The sequence below is a fragment of the Oncorhynchus kisutch genome, linkage group LG17 (assembly GCF_002021735.2).
Source record: "Oncorhynchus kisutch isolate 150728-3 linkage group LG17, Okis_V2, whole genome shotgun sequence".
In the NCBI taxonomy this organism is placed as follows: Eukaryota; Metazoa; Chordata; class Actinopteri; order Salmoniformes; family Salmonidae; genus Oncorhynchus; species Oncorhynchus kisutch.
The window spans coordinates 11,936,754-11,964,204 of NC_034190.2; the positions used below are offsets into that span (position 1 = coordinate 11,936,754).

A 27,451-nucleotide genomic window follows, 5' to 3' on the forward strand; every position below is an offset into this window, starting at 1 on the left:
GTAAACAAACTGTTTAGCCTCAATAACATGGTTGGTGCTGTTTTACAAATCCCATACTGTAGCTTTAAGAGAGATGTTATTCAAGGAGAAAATTGAAAGCCACTGGAGTCAGTGCAGTGAGATAAACAAGTGAGCCAATTTGTCCATTAAATCAAGTGGAGGAGCAATAAACAAAGCTAGTTTGTGATGGACATGCACTTGTAAGGACCATTCACCCTTTGTGAAACAGGTGACATCATGATCCGATAATAGTTGTACTTTTTTTTTTTCAAATGATGTATTTATGGTGCTGTTTCCAGATGTTACAGAAGTGATGTGAAAAATCTCAATGTAAAAACATAACATTGACAGTCAATTGAAATTGAAATAAACAGCTTACGCTTTTCTGGAAAAACTTCTGCTACTGTTCCATTACAGTGAGACTGCATTTTACTGACTAAAATCAATCACATATCTTGTCCAGGTTCATTATCACTGCATATTATTGTATGAGTCTTCAGAATACAAACACCAGGATGCAAATTCTGTACAGAATGTATATTCTGTTGGCTTTCAAAAGCTCAAGAGATATAACGTCCCAATGCAGTCTTATCAACGGCCTGTGCCTTAGTCACAAAACCCACTATATTAGCAACACCCTCTCTCATTCCAATTCCCTTAATTTTCCTCTTTCCCTCTGTCACTCGTCTCCTCTCTCTATGCAGACATCTCTCTCTGTTACTCGTCTCCTCTCTCCATGCAGACATCTCTCTCTGTCACTCGTCTCCTCTCTCTATGCAGACATCTCCCTCTGCCACTCATCTCCTCTCTCCATGCAGACATCCCCCTCTCTCACTCTTCTCCTCTGGCTATGCAGACATCTCCCTCTGTTGCAGGGTGCAGGGGGTGAGAGTCAGTGTGGCCACGCTGTGAGCGATAGCCATAGCTGTCCCTGATCCTTTTGAACTCCTTAGTCCACTGGCAACGTCCCCTCCACTGGTCCTCTCTGCCTCCACCTCCACCTCCACCTCCGCCCCTGTCCCTGCCCCTGCCCCTGCCCCTGGCCTCTTCCTGCAGGCCCGGCGCATGGCCGAGCGGAAGCTGTCCGTCACCAAGCAATAGACCACTGGGTCCAGGCAGCTGTTGAGGCTGCTGAGGGTCACAGTGGCATGGTACGCCAACACCTGCTGTGCTCTGTCACCCCCCATCCGGAAATACACCAACGCCTGGCGCACGTGGAAGGGCATGAAGCAGATGGAGAAGACAACCAAGACAGCCACCAGGAGCCTGACTGCTCTGGCTCTCCGGCCCTGGCTCTGAGGCATCAGCTTGGGGTCGGTCAGGGCGCATGCCACCCTGAGTGTGAATGTCACGATGACCACCAGGGGGAGCAGGAACTCCAGGAAGGACAGGGCAAAGAGGGCGGTGAGTCGGCAGCATGACGTGGCCTTGATCTCCAGCTCCGTGGTCTGGAAGGAGTAGGTGACCACCACGGCGAGGAGCCAGATCCCCACACTGACTCCCTTAGCGACCCCAGGGCTCCTCCAGCGGCGCCCGGCCCCGGCCCACACCACGGCTATGTAGCGGTCCACGCAGATACTGGTGAGGAAGAGGATGCTGCAGTACATGTTGACGAAGTAGCTGAACGTGTGAACGTAGGAGCAGGCCAGACACCCTCCACCGCTGTGGTAGAGGGCAATACGGGCAGGGAGCGAGAGCGCCACCAACAGGTCAGCCACCGCCAGGTTGATGGTATAGACCACAGGGGCGGAGGAAATCTGGGAGGGCAGGCAGAAGATGTAGAGGGCCAGGCTGTTAAGGACCACACCCACCACGAACATCAGGGTGTTGACCACCATCAGTGTCACCCACAGGCCGTAGAACTCCTGGTACAGGCCCTCGTCCAGGTGGGCTAGTTTCTTCAGGTAGGGCACCCCCCACTGGGGGTTGGAAGTACTGTTTATGTCTTCAGGTGTTGCATTGACCACCAAGGACATGAGAATCTCCATTGCTGCTAGGCAGTGATGGACTGCTTCTGAAAAACAGTCATACAGTATTGTCATCATGTGACAGTATAATACGAACAACATTGAGTTTCTCAGTGAGTACAAGTAATATGCTCTTTAGATCTGTAATCACTAGAACAGAAAAATGCCCTTAGACCACAACAATTTGACTGTACCCTCCATGGTATGCTCAACAGGGATATTTCTGCACCGTTAAATATCTGCTTTCATAGTGAAAATAAGGTCCTGGGAGGAAATGACCAGAGCTATTTCCTCCCTTAGATACACACTGGAAGAATGTGAGAGCATCACACGTTTCTTTATCTTGGCCATACATGAACGGGCTGTGTAGACTTTGTAAATCTGGGCAGGAACAGGGGATTAGGCCTAGCGAGTCAGCATACATGGTGGTGATGCAGAATGAGGGTACTGTGTGTCCCTCATCACACACTGTAGATAAACACACTAAATGAACTAATGTAGCGTCTGAATGAAAAGCGGTCAACACTAGTCCCATGTTATACAGTATGTAATAATACTGGGGTTTTTGTTAGTCATTTTTTTATGAGAGATTGTGTGTAGTTAATAGATTCTTTTAGGATAGAGAATCTCTTCAATACCCTGATCAGACATGCTGGGCCATAGCTAGTTCTGACCTCTTCAGTACCCTGATCAGATGTCCTGGGCCATAGCTAGTTCTGACCTCTTCAATACCCTGATCAGACATGCTGGGCCATAGCTAGTTCTGACCTCTTCAGTACCCTGATCACACATCCTGGGCCATAGCTAGTTCTGACCTCTTCAGTACCCTGATCAGACATGCTGGGCCATAGCTAGTTCTGACCTCTTCAGTACCCTGATCAGATGTTCTGGACCATAGCTAGTTCTGACCTCTTCAGTACCCTGATCATACGTCCTGGGCCATAGCTAGTTCTGACCTCTTCAGTACCCTGATCAGATGTTCTGGGCCATAGCTAGTTCTGACCTCTTCAGTAACCTGATCAGACGTCCTGGGCCATAGCTAGTTCTGACATCTTCAGTACCCTGATCAGACGTTCTGGGCCATAGCTAGTTCTGACCTCTTCAATACCCTGATCAGACGTCCCGTGGTGTTCATGTTAGCTGATACTGTATTTGAGACACTGCTGTGCTGTGTGAAAACGGTGAGGTGTGATGTGGCGAGGTGTGACGTGTAACTGCATTAACAAACATATCACTATGTTCTACAACATGATACTTATTTTAGTTACATGAATATACCAATATATCAGACACTTGAGTCAGTGCAAGTGCTCCATAGTTTCCATTGGCTTTAACACAAATCCTAATCCTAATAGTCTGCTCTCACACTCCCACGTGTATTATTAGTAACACTTCATTGAAATATTCTATCCTAATGCCTACATTCGTTTTCCATAAACCTGGAAGCACGATACACTTAAACCTTTCATAAGTACACTCTTATATAAGAGAGTTAGGACGGAACTTCCAGATAAAGTGGACGGAACTTCCAGATAGAACTTCCAGATAGAACTTCCAGATAGAACTTCCAGATAGAACTTCCAGATAGAACTTCCAGATAGAACTTCCAGATAGCTGTCAGTGACGAATACGGAGCTCTGAGAGAGCGTCGTACTTCATTGGCAGTTCACAAAATGTACTCAATTCTTACCAAAAACCTTGTGTCGCACAAACCATCGCCCAAAAGAACAACTTCTTCTTAACAACTTAACCACTTGTTAAGATGCAGTGCACCTCTGTATGGCCTGGGGAGTAAGAGTTCAGTACGACAATGAATGAACTAGTATTCAGTGGACTAAGCCTTTCTAAAAATGTAAAGTACAGGTAGCCAATCTGTTGTGAGAGAGTTATCTCATTATGCTAGTCTGTCTCACACTCTCTCTATCTCTCTTGCTAAGACAGAATTTTTTTCAGAGCATTCTCCATTCTGAGAATGTTTTTTGACATTCAGATGCACCTATATCACTACATCTCCACAATGTATTCATGAGTCACATTCAAAGTGTATCAAAATAACATCATCAACTTCAGCCAACAGAAAACTCCTCCAAACTTACCTGTTTCAAGGATAGAATCACGTGATAACCTGTCAAGAGTGGGTGGATGTTGATCTTCGCTATAGCCAGTTAATTTAGCCAATCAGAGTCCGGAGAACCTGTGTAGACTCTGTCACCTTGGACTCTTTCTAAAGTATGTCCTGGGTGCTCAGAGATCTTATTATAGGAGATATCTATCTAATGTATCTTCTCACTCCATTGTTGAGCTGAGAGGGAGTCTTTCACACCACAGCACACCATGTCAAAATTATTTTAGGATTGAAAATCATTTTATGTCCATTCCCTGTAACAAACCATGTCCTTAATAAGAGGCTTGGATAATCCTTGAGTTTGAGATTGTCCTGTCTCAATGTCTCTCTCTCTCTCTCTCTCTCTCTCTCTCAGAATCAATCAATCTCTGAAAGTCTCTCTACATCCTTTAAATCATTCAAGGTGCATCTTCATATCTCCCAGTATGTTTCTCACAAGATTTCACTAGGCAGTCTCTCAGTGTCCAGTCTCTCAGACTCTCAGTCAGTGTACTCCTGCCTTGGGCCTCTCTCCCTTTCCCCTCTACTCCATCACTGCAGTGAAGTCCCCTGGCGGTACTAATCCCATTTCCCCCTGGGTTAGGACACTAAAGGAGGAAGAACCTTCCCAAGTTTCCTTCAGCTGTGACGTCACGGCCCCAAGGATTAGGGGCTCTGCTGCTCCTGGACAAAAGTGTTTGTGTAAATAAAACGATTGAATACAGTAAATGAAGCAGACATTAGTATAGACCATGAAATAAATACATGGATAAGTGGATATTAGTGCCTGGAACTAAAGGTAACAACAAAGATATTTTGAGCATTTCAAATGGGCCTCAAGAGATGCCATCATGGTGTGTGAAGAGGAAGGTACTTCATGACAAATTGCAAGTGGAAAAGCATTGTTTAGCTCACAGTGGCTAGCTGTCTTTGCTGGGGTTTCTGACTCAACGAGGGCCTGTCTATGTCATGACAGGAGTCTAAGCACATAATCTTGCTCAACAGTTCACATACCAAGCCTAGACACAAGGATAGCAAGTGTTAGCAAACAAGAACATATAGAGGGTGGTGGATTGCATGGCTGTATAGGGGAAGATACTATGAGAGTAGTCGTTTGTTCGCTATAAAAATGCTAAATAATATTAAATGGGATTGAGCTGATATTGTGAAACTGTCTGGAGTGATGACGGTTTCACAAATGTGCTGATGTAGACAGGATGGAGTGATGATGTAGACTATGTGTAAATGTAGACAGGATGGAGTGATGATGTAGACAGGATGGAGTGATGATGTAGACTGGATGGAGTGATGATGTAGACTGGATGGAGTGATGATGTAGACTGGATGGAGTGAAGATGTAGACTGGATTGAGAGATGATGTAGAAAGGATGGAGTGCTGATGTAGACAGGATGGAGTGATGATGTAGACTGGATGGAGTGATGATGTAGACAGGATGGAGTGATGATGTAGACAGGATGGAGTGCTGATATAGACTGGATGGAGTGCTGATGTAGACAGGATGGAGTGATGATGTAGACAGGATGGAGTGATGATGTAGACTGGATGGAGTGAAGATGTAGACTGGATGGAGTGATGATGTAGACAGGATGGAGTGCTGATGTAGACAGGATGGAGTGCTGATGTAGACAGGATGGAGTGCTGATGTAGACAGGATGGAGTGCTGATGTAGACTGGATGGAGTGAGGATGTAGACAGGATGGAATTATCATGTAGACAGGACGGAGTGATGATGTAGACAGGATGGAGTGATGATGTAGACTAGATGGAGTGATGATGTAGACGGGATGGAGTGATGATGTAGACAGAATGGAGTGATGATGTAGACAGGATGGAGTGATGATGTAGACTGGATGGAGTGATGATGTAGACAGGATGGGGTGATGATGTAGACTGGATGGAGTGATGATGTAGACTGGATGGAGTGCTGATGTAGACTGAATGGAGTGCTGATGTAGACTGGATGGAGTGCTGATGTAGACTGGATGGAGTGCTGATGTAGACTGGATGGAGTGCTGATGTAGACTGGATGGAGTGATGATGTAGACAGGATGGAGTGATGATGTAGACTGTATGGAGTGATGATGTAGACTGGATGGAGTGATGATGTAGACAGGATGGAGTGCTGATGTAGACAGGATGGAGTGCTGATGTAGACAGGATGGAGTGCTGATGTAGACAGGATGGAGTGCTGATGTAGACTGGATGGCGTGATGATGTAGACAGGATGGAGTGATGATGTAGACAAGATGGAGTGATGATGTAGACAGGATGGAGTGAGGATGTAGACAGGATGGAGTGAGGATGTAGACTGGATGGAGTGATGATGTAGACGGGATGGAGTGATGATGTAGACAGAATGGAGTGATGATGTAGACAGGATGGAGTGATGATGTAGACAGGATGGAGTGATGATGTAGATGGGATGGAGTGATGATGTAGACTGGATGGAGTGCTGATGTAGACAGGATGGAGTGATGATATAGCCTGATGTGTAAATGTAGACAGGATGGAGTGCTGCTGTAGACAGGATGGAGTGATGATGTAGACAGGATGGAGTGCTGATGCAGACTGGATGGAGTGCTGATGTAGACAGGATGGAGTGATAATGTAGACTGGATGGAGTGATGATGTAGACAGGATGGAGTGATAATGTAGACTGGATGGAGTGCTGATGTAGACAGGATGGAGTGCTGATGTAGACAGGATGGCGTGATGATGTAGACAGGATGGAGTGATGATGTAGACAAGATGGAGTGATGATGTAGACAGGATGGAGTGATGATGTAGACAGGATGGAGTGAGGATGTAGACTGGATGGAGTGATGATGTAGACGGGATGGAGTGATGATGTAGACAGAATGGAGTGATGATGTAGACAGGATGGAGTGATGATGTAGACAGGATGGAGTGATGATGTAGACAGGATGGAGTGATGATGTAGATGGGATGGAGTGATGATGTAGACTGGATGGAGTGCTGATGTAGACAGGATGGAGTGATGATGTAGCCTGATGTGTAAATGTAGACGGGATGGAGTGCTGCTGTAGACAGGATGGAGTGATGATGTAGACAGGATGGAGTGCTGATGCAGACTGGATGGAGTGCTGATGTAGACTGGATGGAGTGATGATGTAGACTGGATGGAGTGATGATGTAGACAGGATGGAGTGATAATGTAGACTGGATGGAGTGCTGATGTAGACAGGATGGAGTGATGATGTAGACTGGATGGAGTGATGATGTAGACAGGATGGAGTGATGATGCAGACTATGTGTAAATGTAGACAGGATGGAGTGATGATGTAGACTGAGGAGAGTGTAGATATAGACTGGATGGAGTGCTGCTGTAGACAGGATGGAGTGATGATGTGGACAGAATGGAGTGATGATATATGCCTGATGTGTAAATGTAAACAGGATGGAGTGCTACTGTAGACAGGATGGAGTGCTACTGTAGACAGGATGGAGTGATGATGTAGACAGGGTGGAGTGATGATGTAGACAGGGTGGAGTGATGATGTAGACAGGATGGAGTGATGACGTAGACTGAGGAGAGTGTAGATATAGACTGGATGGAGTGATGATGTAGACAGGATGGAGTGATGATGCAGACTGATGTGTAAATGTAGACAGGATGGAGTGCTGATGTAGACTGAGGAGAGTGTAGATGTAGACTGGATGGAGTGATGATGTAGACTATGTGTAAATGTAGACAGGATGGAGTGATGATGTAGACTGATGTGTAAATGTAGACAGGATGGAGTGCTACTGTAGACAGGATGGAGTGCTACTGTAGACAGGATGGAGTGATGATGTAGACAGGAGGGAGTGATGATGTAGACAGGATGGAGTGTAGATATAGACTGGATGGAGTGCTGCTGTAGACAGGATGGAGTGATGATATAGCCTGATGTGTAAATGTAGACAGGATGGAGTGCTACTGTAGACAGGATGGAGTGCTACTGTAGACAGGATGGAGTGATGATGTAGACAGGAGGGAGTGATGATGTAGACAGGATGGAGTGATGATGTAGACAGGATGGAGTGCTGATGTAGACTGGATGGAGTGCTGATGTAGACTGGATGGAGTGCTGATGTAGACTGGATGGAGTGATGATGTAGACAGGATGGAGTGATGATGTAGACAGGGTGGAGTGATGATGTAGACAGGATGGAGTGATGATGTAGAGTGAGGAGAGTGTAGATATAGACTGGATGGAGTGCTGCTGTAGACAGGATGGAGTGATGATGTAGACAGGATGGAGTGATGATGCAGACTGATGTGTAAATGTAGACAGGATGGAGTGCTGATGTAGACTGAGGAGAGTGTAGATGTAGACTGGATGGAGTGTAGATGTTTCCAGTCTATAGCCTACTTTCCTCTTATAACACAGAAATAGATAGAAGGTTTCCGTTAGGATACTGAAGTTGTTACTTTTAAGACGAGCACTAGTCTTGGTCTGGTTCCAAAAAATATATTGCTCTTAATTTGCTCCGCTTGTTCTGTAAACGGTTCTGTTTTCTAATTTATCAAGTGGACTGAGGGAATGGTATTATTTTAGTATTTTGGCAGAATGCCTTGGTGCTCCAAGGTGACGAATACAGATTTCAACCTCACTGTACATTAACCAACCAGGCAGATGGATATACAGCACACTGATGGCATCCAGGTTAAGTACAGCGGACATGGTGTATAGTACATGGCTGGTTTAAACGTGGGACTTGACCAATCATCACACTTCTACACTGACAGATTCAGTTCAACTACATCAAAATGGCCCTGGTCATTGAGTTTAACAAATACCTCTCTGAAGAGTTGAGGTAAAATCCCAGTTGTTGACGAATCATTATACTGTCAGTACTCGTTGATTTCTGAATAGAATAAGATGTAAGCTTTCTTGTATCTCGTTTTGGCAAATACACCAACATACAGGTAGGTCTCTCTGAGGACCAATATAAAGTGTCTAGATATTTTCCTTCACTGAACTACTCCACTGGGAGTAGGTCACAAATGTTGCTGCTGTGATGGCACACTGTGGTATTTCACCCAGTAGATATGGGAGTTTATCAAAATTGGATTTGTTTTCAAATTCTTTGTGGGTCTGTGTAATCTGGGGGAAATATGTGTCTCTAATTTGATCATATAATTGATAGGAGGTTAGGAAGTGCAGCTCAGTTTCCAACTCATTTTGTGGGCAGTGTGCACATAGCCAGTCTGCCTACGGCGGCCTCTCTCAATAGCAGGGCTATGCTCACTGAGTGTACTAGTCAAAGCTTTCCTTAATTTTGGGTCAGTCAAAGTGGTCAGGTATTCTGCAACTGTGTACTCTATGTTTAGGGCCAAATAGCATTCCAGTTTTCTCAGTTTGTTAGTAAATTCTTTCTAATGTGTCAAGTAATGATCTTTTTATTTTCTCATGATTTGGTTGGGTCTAATAGTGTTGCTGTCCTGGGGCCCTGTGGGGTTTGTTTGAGCCCCAGGACCAGCTTGCTTAGGGGACTCTTCTCCAGGTTCATCTCTCTGTAGGTGATGGCTTTGTTATGGAAGGTTTGGGAATCACTTCCTGTGCATTCATTAGTGTTTTACATTGTACACTGAGGATATTTTTTTCAGAATTCTGTATGCATAGTCTCAATTTGGTGTTTGGCCCATTTGATGAATTATTGATTTGTGAGTGGACCCCAGACCTCACAACCATAAAAGGCAATGGGTTCTATAATTGATTAAAATATTTTTTGGGATGTCGAATGATATTCCTTTTTATGGTGTATAAGGCCCTTCTTGCCTTGTCTCTCAGATTGTTCACAGCTTTGTGGAAGTTACCTGTGGTGTTCATGTTTAGGCCGAGGTATGTATAGTTGTTTGTGTGGTCTAGGGCAACGGTGTCTAGATGGAATTTGTATTTGTAGTCCTGGCAACTGGACCTTTCTTGGAAAACCATTATTTTTGTATTACTGAGATTTACTGTTAGGGCCTAGGTTTGACAGAATCTGTGCAGAAGATCTAGATGCTGCTGTAGGCCCTCCTTGGTTGGGGACAGAAGTACCAGATCATCAGCAACCCCTTCAATTTCTCTCTCTGTCCCCCCCACTCTCATCAGCTTATATGTTATTTCCACAACGGTCCATCATGGGGCCAGTGTTTTTAAAACAGGAGATTAGCATGTTCTACCACACTGACTTGACACGGGGGCACATGAAGTTTGTTTGAAGCTGGCTCCAGGGTGGTCTATTGTCCTGCTCTGTTTATGTCTTCATAAACCTCCCTCTCACACTGCACTGGCACCTGGCCTCCGAGTGCTGCCGACCCTGCATTCATGGACTCACTCTCTCACCGTGCCTTCATTTCTACCTAATAGTGTATTTTTATGAGGTGATTGTTAGTTTTGCGAGACAATTAGTTGAATTAATAACGGTAGAATCAAGAAAGTACCCTTTTAAGGGCAAAAGTCTGACGGAATGTTTTATTTTAATTTTGTGTGAAAATGCAACTCGTAAAAAAGAAATGACCAGCATGGTATAAACACCACCTGGTGCTGAGCACTCAGGAAGTAGACCACCATCTAAGCCAGCCTATACGTCAAGATGAATAAAGATAAAAATAAATACCATCTATTTCAAATAAACAGAGGTCTATATAGTGTAGACAATGTTTGCACCATTGTCTCATTAAAAGCTATTGTAACAACACCTCTAGCAGTATTACTGTACTTTGAGAGCTTTGCGATGGACCGGCACTATCCTGTCAGGGTCCATGGGCTAAAAACAAGCCTAAACACTTGTCACAGTGACAAAGCACAGAACGGCAGGCATATTTCAACTCTCTTTACCCAAAGTGTCTTGGAAACCGGGTATATTAGGATGTACATAGCAGATCCTGAAGTAAGCCTTAACGTGCGCTTTCAGGCGGCTGTAGTCTGGACTACAGCACCTTTGTACCTTCCAGTGGCGTACCATAAGTATCAAAAGAAAACAGCACCAAAATAAAATATTGACAGTGTCACATTCCTTTATTAAGTATTCGTGCTTATCAGATGTATATTCAATGGACATTGTGAGCATATAGACATAGAATGCCCCAGCTGGAATCGTAGCCATGACCATGTCATTGCAAACCCCGTGCTCTAGCAGATGGGTCACACAGGAGCCTACATGTCCCCACGGTCTTTCTCTTCACGTAGAGGACTGACCTCAGAGAGGCTGTACAGAGACTTAACATGGTCCTGGTGTTGGTCTTCATTGACAGGCACATTATAGACCTCCTCCAGGGTGATCCTGGGAGTCACCGATGCCTTCAGCCTCTACACCAGGAGAGAGTAATACATTCATATATTTGCCCATTAACACATCCATCCATTCATTCATATAATGGATTAATGTGCATTTACATACAAACCTTACCGCTAAACAAGTGCCTTTCCTTCCAAAAAGCTCATGCATGGCTCCAAGAGGGATCCAGCCAACGGACAGAAAGATGATGATCCATGCAACACCTTCAGCCCATGCTGGGTAGAGATATGTCTTCTCGTAAAGAAGTGGTTTGTGCTGGACCATGGCAGTGACCAATATGGCCTGTAGGTAGAAATTGGTTGGGAAAAGAGTTTACCTTTCAAGGTAAAAAAAAAAAAAAGTCATAGCCTTACAGCTGCAGTAGGGTTGGACAGGCTTCCTGTGTAGATTAAGACACCACGGATTTGGTTTTTCATCCCTGGATTGAGGTACGTTTTCCTAGCCATATTTGGCGCCGGACCCACGGTGTCTTAATCTAGACAGCCTGTCCGACCCTGGTGCAGCTGTTAGCAAGGATCTTCTGGCAAGGTGAAAAATTGCTAAGGTTGAATACATACGTTTTTTGTTAAACAAATATCTTAATCCCAAAGAAAAGTCCACTGTAAAAGGTAAGAGACGTACCTGTGCATAACCGGGAAACACATTTAAACTCGCAATACAATGCAGCGTGATTTGTATGTATTTATTTAGAGGGTAGATCAGCTTTAATATTGCAGATATATTATGCAATCTATCAATGTACTTGTCTGCATCATTTCTAATCGGCAGGTAGCCTAGTGGTTAGAGCATTGAACTAATAGCTGAAAGGTTGCTAGATCAAATCCCTAAGCTGACAAGGTAAAAATCTGTTGTTCTGGCCCTGAACAAGGCAGTTAACCCACTGTTCCTAGGCCATCATTGAAAATAAGAATTTGTTCTTAACTGACTTGTCTAGTAAAATAAATATATACCCCCAATATATAAGTTTTTGTAAATATACACTAGCGGTCAATAGTTTTAGAGCTTTTTCTTTTCTCCATTCTAGAATAATAGTGAAGACATCAAAACTATGAAATAACATATGCAATCATGTAGTAACCAAATAAGTGTTCAATCAAAATTAATTTTATATTTGAGATTCTTCAAGGTAGCCACACTTTGCCTTGAAGACAGCTTTGCATACACTTGGCATTCTCTCAACCAGCTGCCCTGGATAATCAACACGCTCTCACAGTCTCAGAAAAGAGAGCGTTTATGTTTTCCAAATGTCAAACTTCAAAGTTAAGGGTTAAGTTTAGGCACTCATTCTGAATGGTTAAGGTAAGTGTTAAGGTTTGAGATAGAGGTAAAACAAAACAACATTAAACCAGTGTCCACAAATGAGATCGAACACATAACCTTCTGATCCAGAGTCATGGGATTACGACCACCTGCCACCCCCTTCCACAACCCAAGCCTACTTGATGGTATTAGCGCTCACTGTTGTCCCTAATGTTTGGTTTTCATGGCATTTCCCGACGTCTTCAGGACATGGACATCAAACTTGAACGACCTCCCTGGGATAAGGGCCATGTCACCCACTGCACTGGGTTAGTGCATGAATGAGGATCTTCAAGTAGACTCACCACGATCAACAGCGGAGAGACCACCAACCAGCAGGCCTTAAAGAAGATGTTTGGAGGCTTTCCCAGAATCCTTTTCACCATGATGGAGAGCCGCCCTACTCCTACAAATCAGCAGGAAGTGTAAAGCATTTAAGCAATGATCAGAATGATATCTGCAAAGGTCATTACTTGTTGTATATGAAATCAATCTTTGAAAAGAAAGGTCACATGACGTCTCCATTGGGGACATGTTCAGAAAATACTTCACAAATCTTCTTTGGAAGCGAGAGGCCTTGTTTTGGAGAGAAAAATCTGTGAATAATGTCATACATACTTCAGGTCATTATTATTCAGGGTCAGATGAAGCAAACATATACATTCATTGTGGAAAAGAGCACCATATAAGCTCTCATTGGAGCACTTACCAAATATCCAGCTTAGAGTAACGACTTCAAATAAAGAAGTGAACATCAGTGTTATGCCAACAGAATAGTCTAACAGCTGGAAGATGTAGACCCCGCCCTGTAAAGACCAAGACCCAAGGGCACATAGGTTATTTGTTTGAAAAGGATAATGGCACCAAGGTTACACCTCTTGAAACCAGACACACACACACGCATGCACACACATACACACATACACACATACACACACACTTAAACAGAAATACAAACACACTCACACACCTGAGTAATGCAGGGAAGGCCAAACAGGAAGGTCAAGAAGCAGAGTAATAGGGTCACCAGCTCTTTATATTTCAGCATGAGGAGAATCTTTGGGCCAAAGCTGTCCATAACGAAAGTCCCCATGACCTCCACAAGGGCAAACTATAAAGACAAAACACACATTCAACGATACAGACAAAACACACATTAAACTATAAAGACAAAACACACATTAAACTATAAAGACAAAACACACATTAAACTGTACAGACAAAACACACATTAAACTGTACAGACAAAACACACATTAAACTATACAGACAAAACACAAACTATACAGACAAAACACACAAAAAAATATAAAGACAAAACACACAAACTATACAGACAAAACACAAACTATACAGACAAAACAAACATTAAACGGTACAGACAAAACACACAAACTATACAGACAAAACACACATTCTATAAACACAAAGCACATATTAAACTATAAAGACAAAACACACATTAAACTATACAGACAAAACACACATTAAACTATACAGACAAAACACAATCTATAAAGACAAAACACACATTAAACTATACAGACAAAACATACATTAAACTATAAAGACAAGACAAACAGTAAACTATACTGGCTATGTGTGTGTGTGTGTGTGTGTGTGTGTGTGTGTGTGTGTGTGTGTGTGTGTGTGTGTGTGTGTGTGTGTGTGTGTGTGTGTGTGTCTGTGTGTGTGCAAGTGCAAGTGCATGTGCGTGTGTGTGTAAGTGTACGTGTGTGCATGTGTGGGTGTGGGTGCTCAGTGTGTTTCTGTGCTACTAAACCTGACTATCCAGGCCGAGACACATCAGCATAAGGAAGAAGAGGAAGGCCCAGAGCTGAGAGACAGGCATGGTGCTGAAGATCTCTGGGTAAACCACAAATGCCAAACCAGGTCCTGGATGAACACACACACACACACACACACATACACACACAATACACAACATAGTGTCACTGTGTCTATGACCATGACATGTTCTTTACATTTGTTTTCAGTACTAGTGTGACAGTTCAGGCAAGAACACATTCTAGGCCAGGTATGGCAGTTGCATCATTAAATTACAACACACTACATCTTGACTGGCTGCATCACCGCTTGGTATGGCAACTGCTCAGCATCCGACCGTAAAGGCACAACAGAGGGTAGTGCAACACTGGGGCCAAGCTTCCTACCATCCAGGACCTCTATGCCCAGCGGTGGCAGAGGAAGGCTCTAAAAATGGTCAATTTGCCACTCAAGTCACAGTCTGTTCTCTCTGCTACTGCATGGCAAGCAGTACCGGAGCGCCAGGTCTGGGTCCAAAAGGCTCCTGAACAGCTTCCAACCCAAAGTCATAAGACTGCTAAACAGTTAATTAAATGGCTTTTCACACCTCACATACATGTACATAGTAATTCAATCAATCACCTAACCAAACCCAATTATTACCTTGAAGACGGCGCCGGAGAAGATGGCTGATATTCTATGTGCTCCTAACTGATCGTGTTCTTATGTTCATATTTTTGCCTTGTTTGTAACTTATTTTTAAAACTTATTTTGAAGATAATGTTGCTGCTATCGTCTCTTATGAAAAAAATTACTCTTATGAATAAAATAACTTCTGGACATCAGAACAGCGATTACTCCAACTGGCAAAGCCTTTTTTTCCTATAACGAGTCCGACGAGCCCGACTTGAACGACATTCTGCTTTCCCGGGAACAGGCCGAAAATCACGTCATTTGTGTGAAGAGACGACGGAGAAAAAGAGGACGGAGTAAACCCCCCCCTGCCTTCCGTTCTACTAGCTAACGTGCAATCATTGGAAAATAAAATGGACGACCTACGAGGAAGATTAAACTACCAACGGGACATTAAAAACTAATATCTTTAGCTTCACGGAGTTGTGGCTGAGCGACGACATTATCAACATACAGCTGGCTAGTTATACGCTGTATCGGCAGGATAGAACAGCGCCTTCTGACAAGGGGTGGTGGACAATGTATTTTTGTAAATAATAGCTGGTCTAAAGTCTCAAGGTTTTGTTCGCCTGAGGTAGAGTATCTCATGATAAGCTGTAGACCACACAATTTACCTAGAGTTTGCAATTTGTATATTTCGTAGCTGTCTACATACCACACAGACCGATGCTGGCACTAAGACCGCACTCAATGAGCTGTATTCTGCCATAAGCAAACAGGAAACGCTCATCCAGAGGCGGCTCTCCTAGTGGCCGGAGACTTTAATGCAGGGAAACTTAAATCTGTTTTACCAAATGTCTATCAGCATGTTAAATGTGCAAAACTATAGACCAGCTTTACTCCACACACAGAGACATGTGCAAAGCTCTCCCTCACCCTCCATTTGACTATTCTGATGATAACAAGCACAAATAAAGCAGGAAGCACCAGTGACTCGGTCAATAAAAAAGTGGTCAGATGAAGCAGATGCTAAGCTACAGGACTGTTTTGCTAGCACAGACTGGAATATGTCTGGGATTCTTCCTATGGCATTGAGGAGTACACCACATCAGTCATTGGCTTCATCAATAAGTGCATCAATGACATTGTCCCCACAGTGACAGTATGTACATACCCCAACCAGAAGCCATGGATTACAGGCAACATCCACATCGAGCAAAACGCTAGAGCTGCCACTTTCAAGGAGCGGGACTCTAACCTGGAAGATTATAAGAAATCCCCCTATGCCCTCTGATGAACCATCAAACAGGCAAAGTGTCAATACAGGACTAAGATCGAATCATACTACACCTGCTCTGACGCTCGTCGGATGTGGCAGGGCCTGCAAACCATTACAGACTATAAAGGGAAGCACCGCCGAGAGCTGCCCAGTGACACAAGCCTACCAGATGAGCAAAACTACGTCTATGCTCACTTCGAGGCAAATAACACTAAAACATGCATGAGAGCACCAGCTGTTCTGGACGACTGTGTGATCACGCTCTCCGCAGCCAATGTGAGTAAGACCTTTCAACAGGTCAACATTCACAAGGCCGGAGGGCAAGATGGATTACCAGGACGTGTACTCCGAGCACGCGCTGACCAACTGGCAAGTGCCTTCACTGACATTTTCAACCTCTCCCTTTCCAATAATACCAACATGTTTTTAGCAGACCCTGTGCTGTGCCCAAGAACACTAAGGTAACCTACCTAAATGACTACTGACCCGTAGCACTCACGTCTGTAGCCATGAAGTGCTTTGAAAGGGTGGTCATGGCTCACATCAACACCATTACCCCAGAAACCCTACACCCACTCCAATTTGATTACCGCCCTAACAGATCCACAGATCCACACTGTCCTTTCCCACCAGGACAAAAGGAACACCTACGTGAGAATGCTATTAATTGACTACAGCTCAGCTTTCAACATCATAGTGCCCTCAAAGCTCATCAATAAGCTAAGGACCTTGGGACTATACACCTCCCTCTGCAACTGGATCCTGGACTTCCTGACGGGCCGCCCCCAGGTGGTAAGGGTAAGTAACAACACATCCGCCATGCTGATCCTCAACACAGGGGCGCCTCAGGGGTGTGTGTTCAGCCCCCTCCTGTACTCCCTGTTCACTCATGACTGCACGGCCAGGCACGACTCCAACACGATCATTAAAGTTCACAGATTACACAACAGTGGTAGGCCTGATCACCGACAACGACAAGACAGCCTATAGGGAGGAGGTCAGAGACCTGGCTGTGTGGTGCCAGGACAACAACCTCTCCATCAACATGATGAAGACAAAGGAGATGATTGTGGACTACGGGAAAAGGAGGCCTGAGCATGCCCCCATTTTCATCGACGGGGCTGCAGTGGAGCAGGTTGAGAGCTTCAAGTTCCTTGCTGTCCACATCACCAACCAACTAACATGGTCTAAGCACACCAAGGCAGTCATAAAGAGGGCACAACAAAACCTATTCCCCCTCAGGAGACTGAAAAGATTTGGCATGGGTCGTCAGATCCTCAAAAGGTTCTTCAGCTGCACCTTTGAGAGCATCCTGACGGGTTGCATCACTGTCTGGTATGGCAACTGCTTGGCCTCCGACTGCAAGGCACTGTGGAGGGTAGTGTGTACGGCCCAGTACATCACTGGGGCCAAGCCTCCTGCCATCCAAGACCTCTATACCAGGCGGTGTTAGAGGAAGGCCCTAAAAAGATTCCAGCCACCTTAGTCATAAACTGTTCTCTCTGATACCTCACAGCAAGCGGTACCGGAGCACCAACTCTAGGTCCAAGAGGCTTCTAAACAGCTTCTACCCCCAAGCCAATAGACTCCTGAACATCTAATCAAATGGCTACCCAAACAATTTGCACTGCCTCCCCCCCCACATATTTTACATTTGCTGCTACTCTCTGTTATTATCTATGCATAGTCACTTCAATAACTCTACCTACATGTACACTACCGTTCAAAAGTTTGGGGTCACTTAGAAATTACCTTGTTTTTGAAAGAAAAGCACAGTGAAGAGGCAACTCCAGGATGCTGGTCTTCTAGACAGAGTTGCAAAGAAAAAGCCATATCTCAGATTGGCCAATAAAAAGAAAATATTAAGATGGTCAAAAGAACACAGACACTGGACAGAGGAACTCTGCCTAGAAGGCCAGCATCCCAGATTTGCCTCTTCGTTGTTGACATTGAGACTGGTGTTTTGCGGGTACTATTTAATGAAGCTGCCAGTTGAGGACTTGTGAGGTGTCTGTTTCTCCAACTAGACACTCTAATGTACTTGTCCTATTCCGTTTCTTGGCAATTTCTTGCATGTAATAGCCTTCATTTCTCAGATCAAGAATAGACTGATGAGTTTCAGAAGAAAGGTCTTTGTTTCTGGCCATTTTGAGCCTGTAATCGAACCCACAAATGCTAGTGCTCCAGATACTCAACTAGTCTAAAGAAGTCCGGTTTTATTGCTTCTTTAATCAGCACAAAAGTTTTAACATAATTGCAAAAGGGTTTTCTAATGATCAATTAGCCTTTTAAAATGATAAACTTGGATTAGCTAACACAACGTGCCATTGGAACACAGGAGTGATGATTGCTGATAATGGGCCTCTGTACGCCTATGTATATATTCCATTAAAAATCAGCCGTTTCCAGTACTCCTTGTATATAGTCTCGTTTATGTTATTTTATTGTGTAATTATTACATTTTTATCTATTTGTTAATTTTCTTACTTTTTAACTGCATTGTTGGGAAAGGACTCGTAAGTAAGCATTGCACGGTAAAGTCTACACTTGTTGTATTTGGCATGTGACAATTAAAATGTGATTTGATTTGACTGTTTATTAGATGTACTTTAGAACCTGTTCATTCTTATTATTATTATTTGCCTTCTGCTGCCACCTGTAGGGCCAAACCTATAAAAGCTACCAACACCAAAACAACTTTGAAACGTCCAGGCTGAACGTCTGCAGTTTGCAATAAAAAAATGAAATTATTTTCCAATCGTTTCATTATGAATAGAACTGTTATTTGTTTGTTCCGTTCAACTGTTCCGACCAGCAAAATTAAATTCTGTCAAAGATTTTCAGCTGGCATGAAGACACTGGAAGAAGTTTCTGATCGACAGAGGGACGGCTCTGATGTACAACAGCAAAAAAATTCTCGGAGCGTAAATGAAAGTTTTAACCGGTTCTCACGCTTTTAAGATAACAGTTCTGTTTCCAGAACAGTATAGATCAGTTGTGTTCCCGCTTCTGATTCTGTTCATTGAAAAATGTTGTTATTTTCTGGTTTTCTGTTCTGTTCCCTGAACTGGTTACAACCCCTGGAAACTTTTCACCCTACAACCATATTTTCATCAATTCCAATGAATTTCAATGGCCTTAGACTTGAATGGGAAAGATTCCAGTCGTAATTAGTCTACCTACCGTTGAAGCTCGAAACGCCATTCAAACTTTAAAATGTGCAGACCGGCCTGGAATAGGTTGCTTGTATACAGCTTTTTTTATACAATTTATACATTTTGTCCAATGCTCTTGAACCGTTATAGCTACCAACACCAAAACAACTTTAAAATGTGCAGACCGGTCTGGAATAGGTTGCTTGAATACAGCTTTTTTTATACAATTTATAAATGTTGTCCAATGCTCTTGAACCGTTAAAGCTACCAACACCAAAACAACTTTAAAATATGCGGGCTGACACTGGTGCTTGAAAAACACATGTAATACCACATACTTTTTTACACTCCAACATATTTGCATAAATCCCAATGCATTTCAATGGCCATAAACTGGAATGGGGAAAACCCTATTACTACCATTACTACTGCTGTCTCTACCAGTACTGTTACTATTTCAAAACCAGAAATACTTCAAGACTACCAACCACCCCATATTTACTTCAAGTCTAGCAGGCACACCACATTTACTTCTGACTAGCAAGCAGACTAGCAAGCACACCACATTAACTTCAGACTAGCAAGCAGACTAGCAACACACCATATTTACTTCTGACTAGCAAGCAGACTAGCAACACATCACATTTACTTCAGACTAGCAACACATCACATTTACTTCAGACTAGCAAGCAGACTAGCAAGCACACCACTTCAGACTAACAAGCACATCACATTTACTTCAGACTAGCAAACACATCACATTTACTTCAGACTAACAAGCAGACTAGCAAGCACACCACATTTACTTCAGACTAACAAGCAGACTAGCAAGCACACCACATTTACTTCAGACTAGCAAGCACACCACATTTACTTCAGACTAACAAGCAGACTAGCAACACACCACATTTACTTCAGACTAGCAAGCAGACTAGCAACACATCACATTTACTTCAGACTAGCAACACATCACATTTACTTCAGACTAGCAAGCAGACTAGCAAGCACACCACATTTACTTCAGACTAACAAGCACATCACATTTACTTCAGACTCGCAAGCACATCACATTTACTTCAGACTAGCAAGCACACCACATTTACTTCAGACTAACAAGCACATCACATTTACTTCAGACTAGCAAGCACATCACATTTACTTCAGACTAGCAAACACATCACATTTACTTCAGACTAACAAGCAGACTAGCAACACACCACATTTACTTCAGACTAACAAGCAGACTAGCAAGCACACCACATTTACTTCAGACTAGCAAGCACACCACATTTACTTCAGACTAACAAGCAGACTAGCAACACACCACATTTACTTCAGACTAGCAAGCAGACTAGCAACACACCGCATTTACTTCAGACTAACCAGCAGACTAGCAACATACCACATTTACTTCAGACTAGCAACACACCACATTTACTTCAGACTAGTAAGCACACCACATTTACTTCAGACTAACAAGCAGACTAGCAACACACCACATTTACTTCAGACTAACAAGCAGACTAGCAAAATACCACATTTACTTCAGACTAGCAACACATCACATTTACTTCAGACAAGCAAGTACACCACATTTACTTCAGACTAGCAACACATCACATTTACTTCAGACAAGCAACACACCACATTTACTTCAGACAAGCAACACACCACATTTACTTCACAAAATTTCATTTTCTAGATACTATTTCTATTGGATTACATCAAGGAATACGTTGTGATAATTCAGTATAATTTGTTGTTCATTTAAAGTGGGACAGGTTCTCTTTAGCAACTACATTCAGTTTTCACAATCTGTACATAACCCCAGTTTAGGGGCGGCAGGGTAGCCTAGTGGTTAGAGGGTTGGACTAGAAAGGTTGCAAGTTCCTATCCCCGAGCTGACAAGGTACAAATCTGTCGTTCTGCCCCTGAACAGGCAGTTTACCCACTGTTCCTAGGCCGTCATTGAAAATAAGAATTTGTTCTTAACTGACTTGCCTAGTTAAATAAAGGTAAAATAAATAAAAAATAAATAAAAATTAGCTCTGGTCAAGGGTGTTACGTGAAGATTGCTGATGCTGAGCATTCTTCAACAAAACAAGCAAAAGGACAATATAGGAATAAGGGGGAATCATGCTACACAGGCTCCGACTCCCACCACATGTGGCAGGGGCTACAGTCCATTACGGATTACAAAGGAAGACCCTGCCATGTTCTGCCCAACGATGCTTCTCTCCCAGATGAACTCAATACATTTTATGCACGCTTCGACAATAACAACACCGTGCCGGGTGTGAGGGCCCTCACCAACCCAGAGGACTGGGTGATCTCTGTCTCTGAGGCCGACGTGAGTAAGGTCTTTAATCAGGTAAACACTCGCAAGGCCGTGGGGGAAGATGGTATTCCAGTATACCAGGCATATTCACTGTCATTTTCAACCTCTCCTTGTCCCAGTCTGTAATCCTCACGTCTTTAACTGACCACCATCATTCCTGTTCCTAAGAACTCTAACACCGTACCCAAACCGGACGCGATCGTGCGCCATCGTGGCCAAATTGATTTTGTCCCCGTGCACACAAACGTGATCACGACACGCAGGTTGAAATATCAAAACAAACTCTGAACCAATTATATTAATTTGGGGACAGGTTCGAAAAGCATTAAACATATGGCAATTTAGCTAGCTAGCTTGCTGTTGCTAGATAATTTGTCCTGTGATATAAACGTTGACTTGTTATTTTACCTGAAATGCACAAGGTCCTCTAATCCGACAATTAATCCCACACATAAAATGGTCAACCGAATCGTTTCTAGTCATCTCTCCTCCTTCCAGGCTTTTTCTTCTTGGGACTTTATATGGTGATTAGCATCAAAATTTCATAGTATTACCACGACGACCGACGAACTCAGTTCGTCTTTCAATCACCAATGTGGGTATAACCAATGAGAGATGGCATGGTGGACAGTCGTAAAAAGGGTGACAGCGCCTCTTGCCCCTCAGGAGGTTGAAAACGTTTGGCATGGGCCCTCAAATCCTCAAACATTTCTACATCTGTACCATTGAGAGCACCTTGACTGGCTGAATCACTGCTTGGTATGGCATCTGCACTGCTCTCGATCGCATGGCGCTACAGAGGGTGGTGCAGACTGCCCAGCTCCCTGCCATCCAGGTCTTGTATATCAGGCGGTGTGAAAGGAAGGTCCGTAAAATGATTAAAGACTCCAGCCACCCAAGCCATAGGCCATTCTCTCTACTTCTGCACAACAAGTGGTACCGGTGCATCAACTCTGACATCAACAGGCCTCTGAACAGCTTCTATCCCCAAGCCATAACACTGCTAAATAAATAGCTAACAAAATGGCTACACAGACTATCTGAGTTGACCCTCTGGTTTAATTTTAATTATTGCGCTGTCTCTATGCACACTCACAGGACACTCACGCACACTGACTCTCCAACACACACACACACACACACACACACACACACACACACACACACACACACACACACACACACACACACACACACACACACACACACACACACACACTAAATTTGCTCACACATAACATGCACACACATTTAAACGGACTCTACACAAATGCACACACACACTCACATACATTCATCATAGATGTTGCTGCTACTCTGTTAATCATATATCCTATATCCCTCTATCACTCCAGTATCCCTACACATTGTGCTACACATGGTGCTTCTACACCTGCATTGCTTGCTGTTTGGGGTTTTAGGCTGGGTTTCTGTACAGCACTTTGAGATATCAGCTGATGGACGAAGGGCTATATAAATACATTTGATTTGATTTGAATATGGTATTAGAACTGACCCTGTATATTGCTTCTTACTTTCTCGTGTTCTTCTTATTCCTCGTGTGTTTTTGTTTGACCCTGTTCTTTTTAGTAATACATTGACATTGATTACTGCATTGTTGGGATTAGAGCTAGCAGGCAAGGCATTTCACTGTACTTGTGTACGTGACATTAAAACTTGAAAAAGAGCTAAGTCCTCCTGAACAGTACCTCCAACAGTCAGTAACGCCCTGGACCAGAGCTAAGTCCTCCTGAACAGTACCTCCAACAGCCAGTAACGCCCTGGACCAGAGCTAAGTCCTCCTGAACAGTACCTCCAACAGTCAGTAACGCTCTGGACTAGAGCTAAGTCCTCCTGAACAGTACCTCCAACAGTCAGTAACGCCCTGGACCAGAGCTAAGTCCTCCTGAACAGTACCTCCAACAGTCAGTAACGCCCTGGACTAGAGCTAAGTCCTCCTGAACAGTACCTCCAACAGCCAGTAACGCCCTGGACCAGAGCTAAGTCCTCCTGAACAGTACCTCCAACAGTCAGTAACGCCCTGGACTAGAGCTAAGTCCTCCTGAACAGTACCTCCAATAGCCAGTAACGCCCTGGACTAGAGCTAAGTCCTCCTGAACAGTACCTCCAACAGTCAGTAACGCCCTGGACTAGAGCTAGGTCCTCCTGAACAGTACCTCCAACAGCCAGTAACGCCCTGGATCAGAGCTAAGTCCTCCTGAACAGTACTTCCAACAGCCAGTAACACCCTGGACCAGAGCTAAGTCCTCCTGAACAGTACCTCCAACAGCCAGTAACACCCTGGACTAGAGCTAAGTCATCCTGAACAGTATCTCCAACAGTCAGTAACGCCCTGGACTAGAGCTAAGTCCTCTTGAACAGTACCCCCAACAGCCAGTAACACCCTGGACCAGAGCTAAGTCCTCCTGAACAGTACCTCCAACAGCCAGTAACGCCCTGGACTAGAGCTAAGTCCTCCTGAACAGTACCCCCAACAGCCAGTAACACCCTAGACCAGAGCTACGTCCTCCTGAACAGTACCTCCAACAGCCAGTAACGCCCTGGACTAGAGCTAAGTCCTCCCGAACAGTACCTCCAACAGCCAGTAACGCCCTGGACCAGAGCTAAGTCCTCCTGAACAGTACCTTCAACAGCCAGTTGCTCCACTTGGAGGTGGCGCACATGTGCCATGTAGCCGATGCCAGAGAACATGACGAAGCCAGCAAAAATACTGGTGGCAGAGTTCGCCAAAGTGACAATCATTGCATCCCTGCCGCACACAAAAGATAATGATGAGTTCATTGTTTATGATTATGAAGTATATATTTTTTTTACATCATTCAGATGAAATCCATAGTTCTGTCGAAGTGCAACACTAGCACCACACCAGAAAGCAGTCAGTTTGTATGGGGCCAAATACTGTATATCTGTGTGTTTGTTAGCAATGGCAGTACAATGTGCAAAATGTCACACGTAAACAAACACAAAAGCTTTCTATAGACTACCTGAGGATGTTATTGTTGACCTTGTTGTGGCTGGCCATAGACAGTAAGCAGCCAAATCCAATGCCTATTGAGTAGAAGATCTGAGCAGTAGCATCAATCCATACCTGTGAAAAAGATCACCTTACTGTCCATTAACTTGCAGAGAATGTACATTTGTCTTTATGCTTATGCCCCCGGAGATACACACACATGGGAAGCAATGGGCCAGCCCCAGTGCAGTGCCCCAGGAGCTAGTTGTAACAACAGTATAACAGAAGCAAACGCTTCACAGTTACTTTTTTACAACAGGAGCTGGTTAAACATTGTTTTCTCTAGACAAATAAAAACACCACTGCCTGGAAGCATGAAACAATGAGCGGGCATTCCTGAGGTCAAACTGTCCTCTAACACTTCCCACATAATGGCTCAAACATGGGTAGGTACAGTGTTATAGACTGACAAAGTAATTATTTTATGGGAGCAAGACCTGCAAACTGACTAAGAAAATCAGTGTAGGGGAACCTAACCAAGACCATCACAATGAGTATCACAACGTGTCTATGTCATTAATTCATGAATAAGATCACTTCTTCAAGTCGAAGTCACTTCTTCAAGTCGAAGTCAAGTCAAAGTTTATAAGTGCTTTGACCCACTCACGTGTATCTCTCCCAGTTTGTTCCATTTGGGTGTCAGGAAGAACAGGATGCCATCCAGGGCTCCTGGTAGTCGGATATTGTTGAACAGAAGAGCCAGAAGGACCACATATGGAAACAGTGCTGTGAAGTACACCACCTGTGGATGGTACACACACACACACACACACACGCACGCACGCATGCACGCACACACACACACACACACACACACACACACACATATGCATGCACGCATGCACACACACACACATACACAAACACATGTTGAGTGTGTGGAGTGATTCGAGTGTCACACCACAACAGTTCTCCCCGACACTCATCATTAGTAGAGCAGAATCACTTTGATGAAGTGCTCTGTTGGGTATCCAATGTAACAATGGTCAGGAGGGATGGACAACTTTGCCAGTGGTTCTGATCCCCTTGAAGACAGAGAAGAATAGGATGGCCCAGATCAGCAGGAGAATTCCAACCAGCTCCCATCGCAGGTGGCCCACAGTCTCAATCCCCTCAGTGATTTCCAGGAGCCTATGGCTAAACACACGACAGTCTTTAAGTGTAATGATGCTACATTCTTGGTGAATAAAAACAACTAGTGTGTTGTGAATTTGGTTAAACCAACATCACAGCTTGAAGTGACATTGAATGAGAACGGTTAAAATGTTACTGTAATGTAAAACCTACTCAAAGAATTGTTTAGTGGCGGACTGCAGGTGTGTGGTGGTGTTTTCCATGAAGCTGGAACAGTTCTCTGGAATGTTCCAGGTGGCATTACAGAGCTGCCATGGCAACGGGGCTGTGAAGGAGTGGAAGAGGTAGTACAGAACCCAGGTCAGGACTGTGTTGTTGTAGGAGGCCACGATGAAGGACAGCATCACCATAGCCACACCCACACCTGGAGATCAACAACAACAAACATGGAATAAACATAGCATAGGTTAAAGGTCAAATAAAATAAAGAATGATACAGGCTCTAGTATTCTGTTGCTTGTGGTCTCTCTTGATATAAAACTGACTTAATACTGGTCAATTATATCTTGTAATGTATGACCTTTCATAAGAGGACAGATGTCGATGAATGCCTCAACAGGTCCTCTTTTTGTGTACTGCCCCACTGTAAACTCCATGAACACCAGCGGGATGGCACACAGACACATCATGGTGAGATAGGGAATGAGGAATGCACCTGATTAGAGGAGATGGTAATTATATGTAGAAATCAATGGTAAAACATTTCATCTATTAATAGTGTATTGAAACTATTAGAAGAGCTCCCAGGGTAATGTTGTACTCCAAAACATAATTTTCCATGAACTTACCTCCGCCATCGCTGAAGCAGACGTATGGAAAGCGCCACACATTTCCAATTCCGACTGCATAGCCTACTGAAGAAAGGATGAACTCTGCACGATTGGCCCATGTCTCTCTTTCTTTTGGTAGTCTGTCCATCGTCTGAGAAAGGTTTGACCCCAACAACCAACAGAGACTCCTCTCCACAGATTTATAGTATTTTAATCTTTCGCCAAAAAATGTATGATTTACAGGAAAATGTATGATTTACAGGAAAATGTATGATTTACAGGAAAATGTGTTGGAAAGCGGAGAGGGATGTCTTCCATTTTCTGCAAAAAAAAAGAAATTCTAACAAAAAAATGAATGATTTCCAGAAGATTAATTGGCGACTAGAAAATACAACTGTGGCCATGTCTAGAATGGTCATTCATAGATTGATTCAGATTTTGATGTTGTCACAAAGTTTTGAAGTTGCCTCATGACTACATGCTCTAAGTCATGCCTTGTGTTTGTGTTGGGACAGACTGTAAGTTCAAGTTTAACAGACTGTTTACACTCCAACTGGACTGACCCAAGGAGTTTGCCTACCTTCTATGCAAATGTGTAAACCGGCTAAAACAAACCGGAGTGAAAACACATACTACATGGATATATGAATTAGAATCTC

General features: G+C 43.8%; 2 protein-coding genes across 5 annotated transcripts; both read right to left on the bottom strand.

The window, feature by feature from the left end:
- Window positions 1–848: 848 nt before the first annotated feature.
- On the bottom strand, window positions 849–2,000 carry LOC109908432 (G-protein coupled receptor 20). Its single transcript, XM_020507068.2, has 2 exons — window positions 1,026–2,000; window positions 849–866 (listed from the first exon to the last, which is right to left on the bottom strand). The coding sequence occupies exons 1-2, from the start codon at window positions 1,986–1,988 to the stop codon at window positions 849–851; spliced, it is 981 nt and encodes a 326-aa protein (XP_020362657.1). The 5' UTR covers window positions 1,989–2,000.
- Window positions 2,001–11,077: 9,077 nt separating this feature from the next.
- On the bottom strand, window positions 11,078–26,978 carry LOC109907173 (sodium- and chloride-dependent betaine transporter). Of its 4 annotated transcripts, XR_004203843.1 has the most exons (14): window positions 26,811–26,978; window positions 26,543–26,677; window positions 26,176–26,386; window positions 25,893–26,025; window positions 25,496–25,630; window positions 24,860–24,963; window positions 24,500–24,624; window positions 14,466–14,578; window positions 13,653–13,793; window positions 13,392–13,488; window positions 13,230–13,278; window positions 12,988–13,088; window positions 11,495–11,665; window positions 11,078–11,394 (listed from the first exon to the last, which is right to left on the bottom strand). XR_004203843.1 is itself a non-coding variant. In XM_020504981.2 (13 exons), exons 1-13 carry the CDS (start codon window positions 26,938–26,940, stop codon window positions 11,242–11,244), a joined length of 1,749 nt encoding a protein of 582 aa, XP_020360570.1. In that variant the 5' UTR covers window positions 26,941–26,976; the 3' UTR covers window positions 11,078–11,241. The 4 variants fall into 4 exon arrangements, 2 of the variants coding, with proteins under 2 accessions (XP_020360570.1, XP_031650978.1); XR_004203842.1 differs by having other exon boundaries at window positions 12,988–13,278; XM_020504981.2 differs by lacking the exon at window positions 13,230–13,278 and having other exon boundaries at window positions 26,811–26,976.
- Window positions 26,979–27,451: the final 473 nt, after the last annotated feature.

Coding starts and splice junctions, on each gene's coding strand:
- LOC109908432 (XM_020507068.2), bottom strand. CDS start 1,988: ATGGAGATTCTCATGTCCTTGGTGGTCAATGCAACACCTGAAGACATA.
- LOC109907173 (XM_020504981.2), bottom strand. CDS start 26,940: ATGGACAGACTACCAAAAGAAAGAGAGACATGGGCCAATCGTGCAGAG. Junction 13,794..14,465: donor GTCTCGGCCTGGATAGTCAG/GTTTAGTAGCAC, acceptor TTGTCTTTATAG/TTTGCCCTTGTGGAGGTCAT. Junction 11,666..12,987: donor TCTCTCCGCTGTTGATCGTG/GTGAGTCTACTT, acceptor TTCTACCTACAG/GCCATATTGGTCACTGCCAT.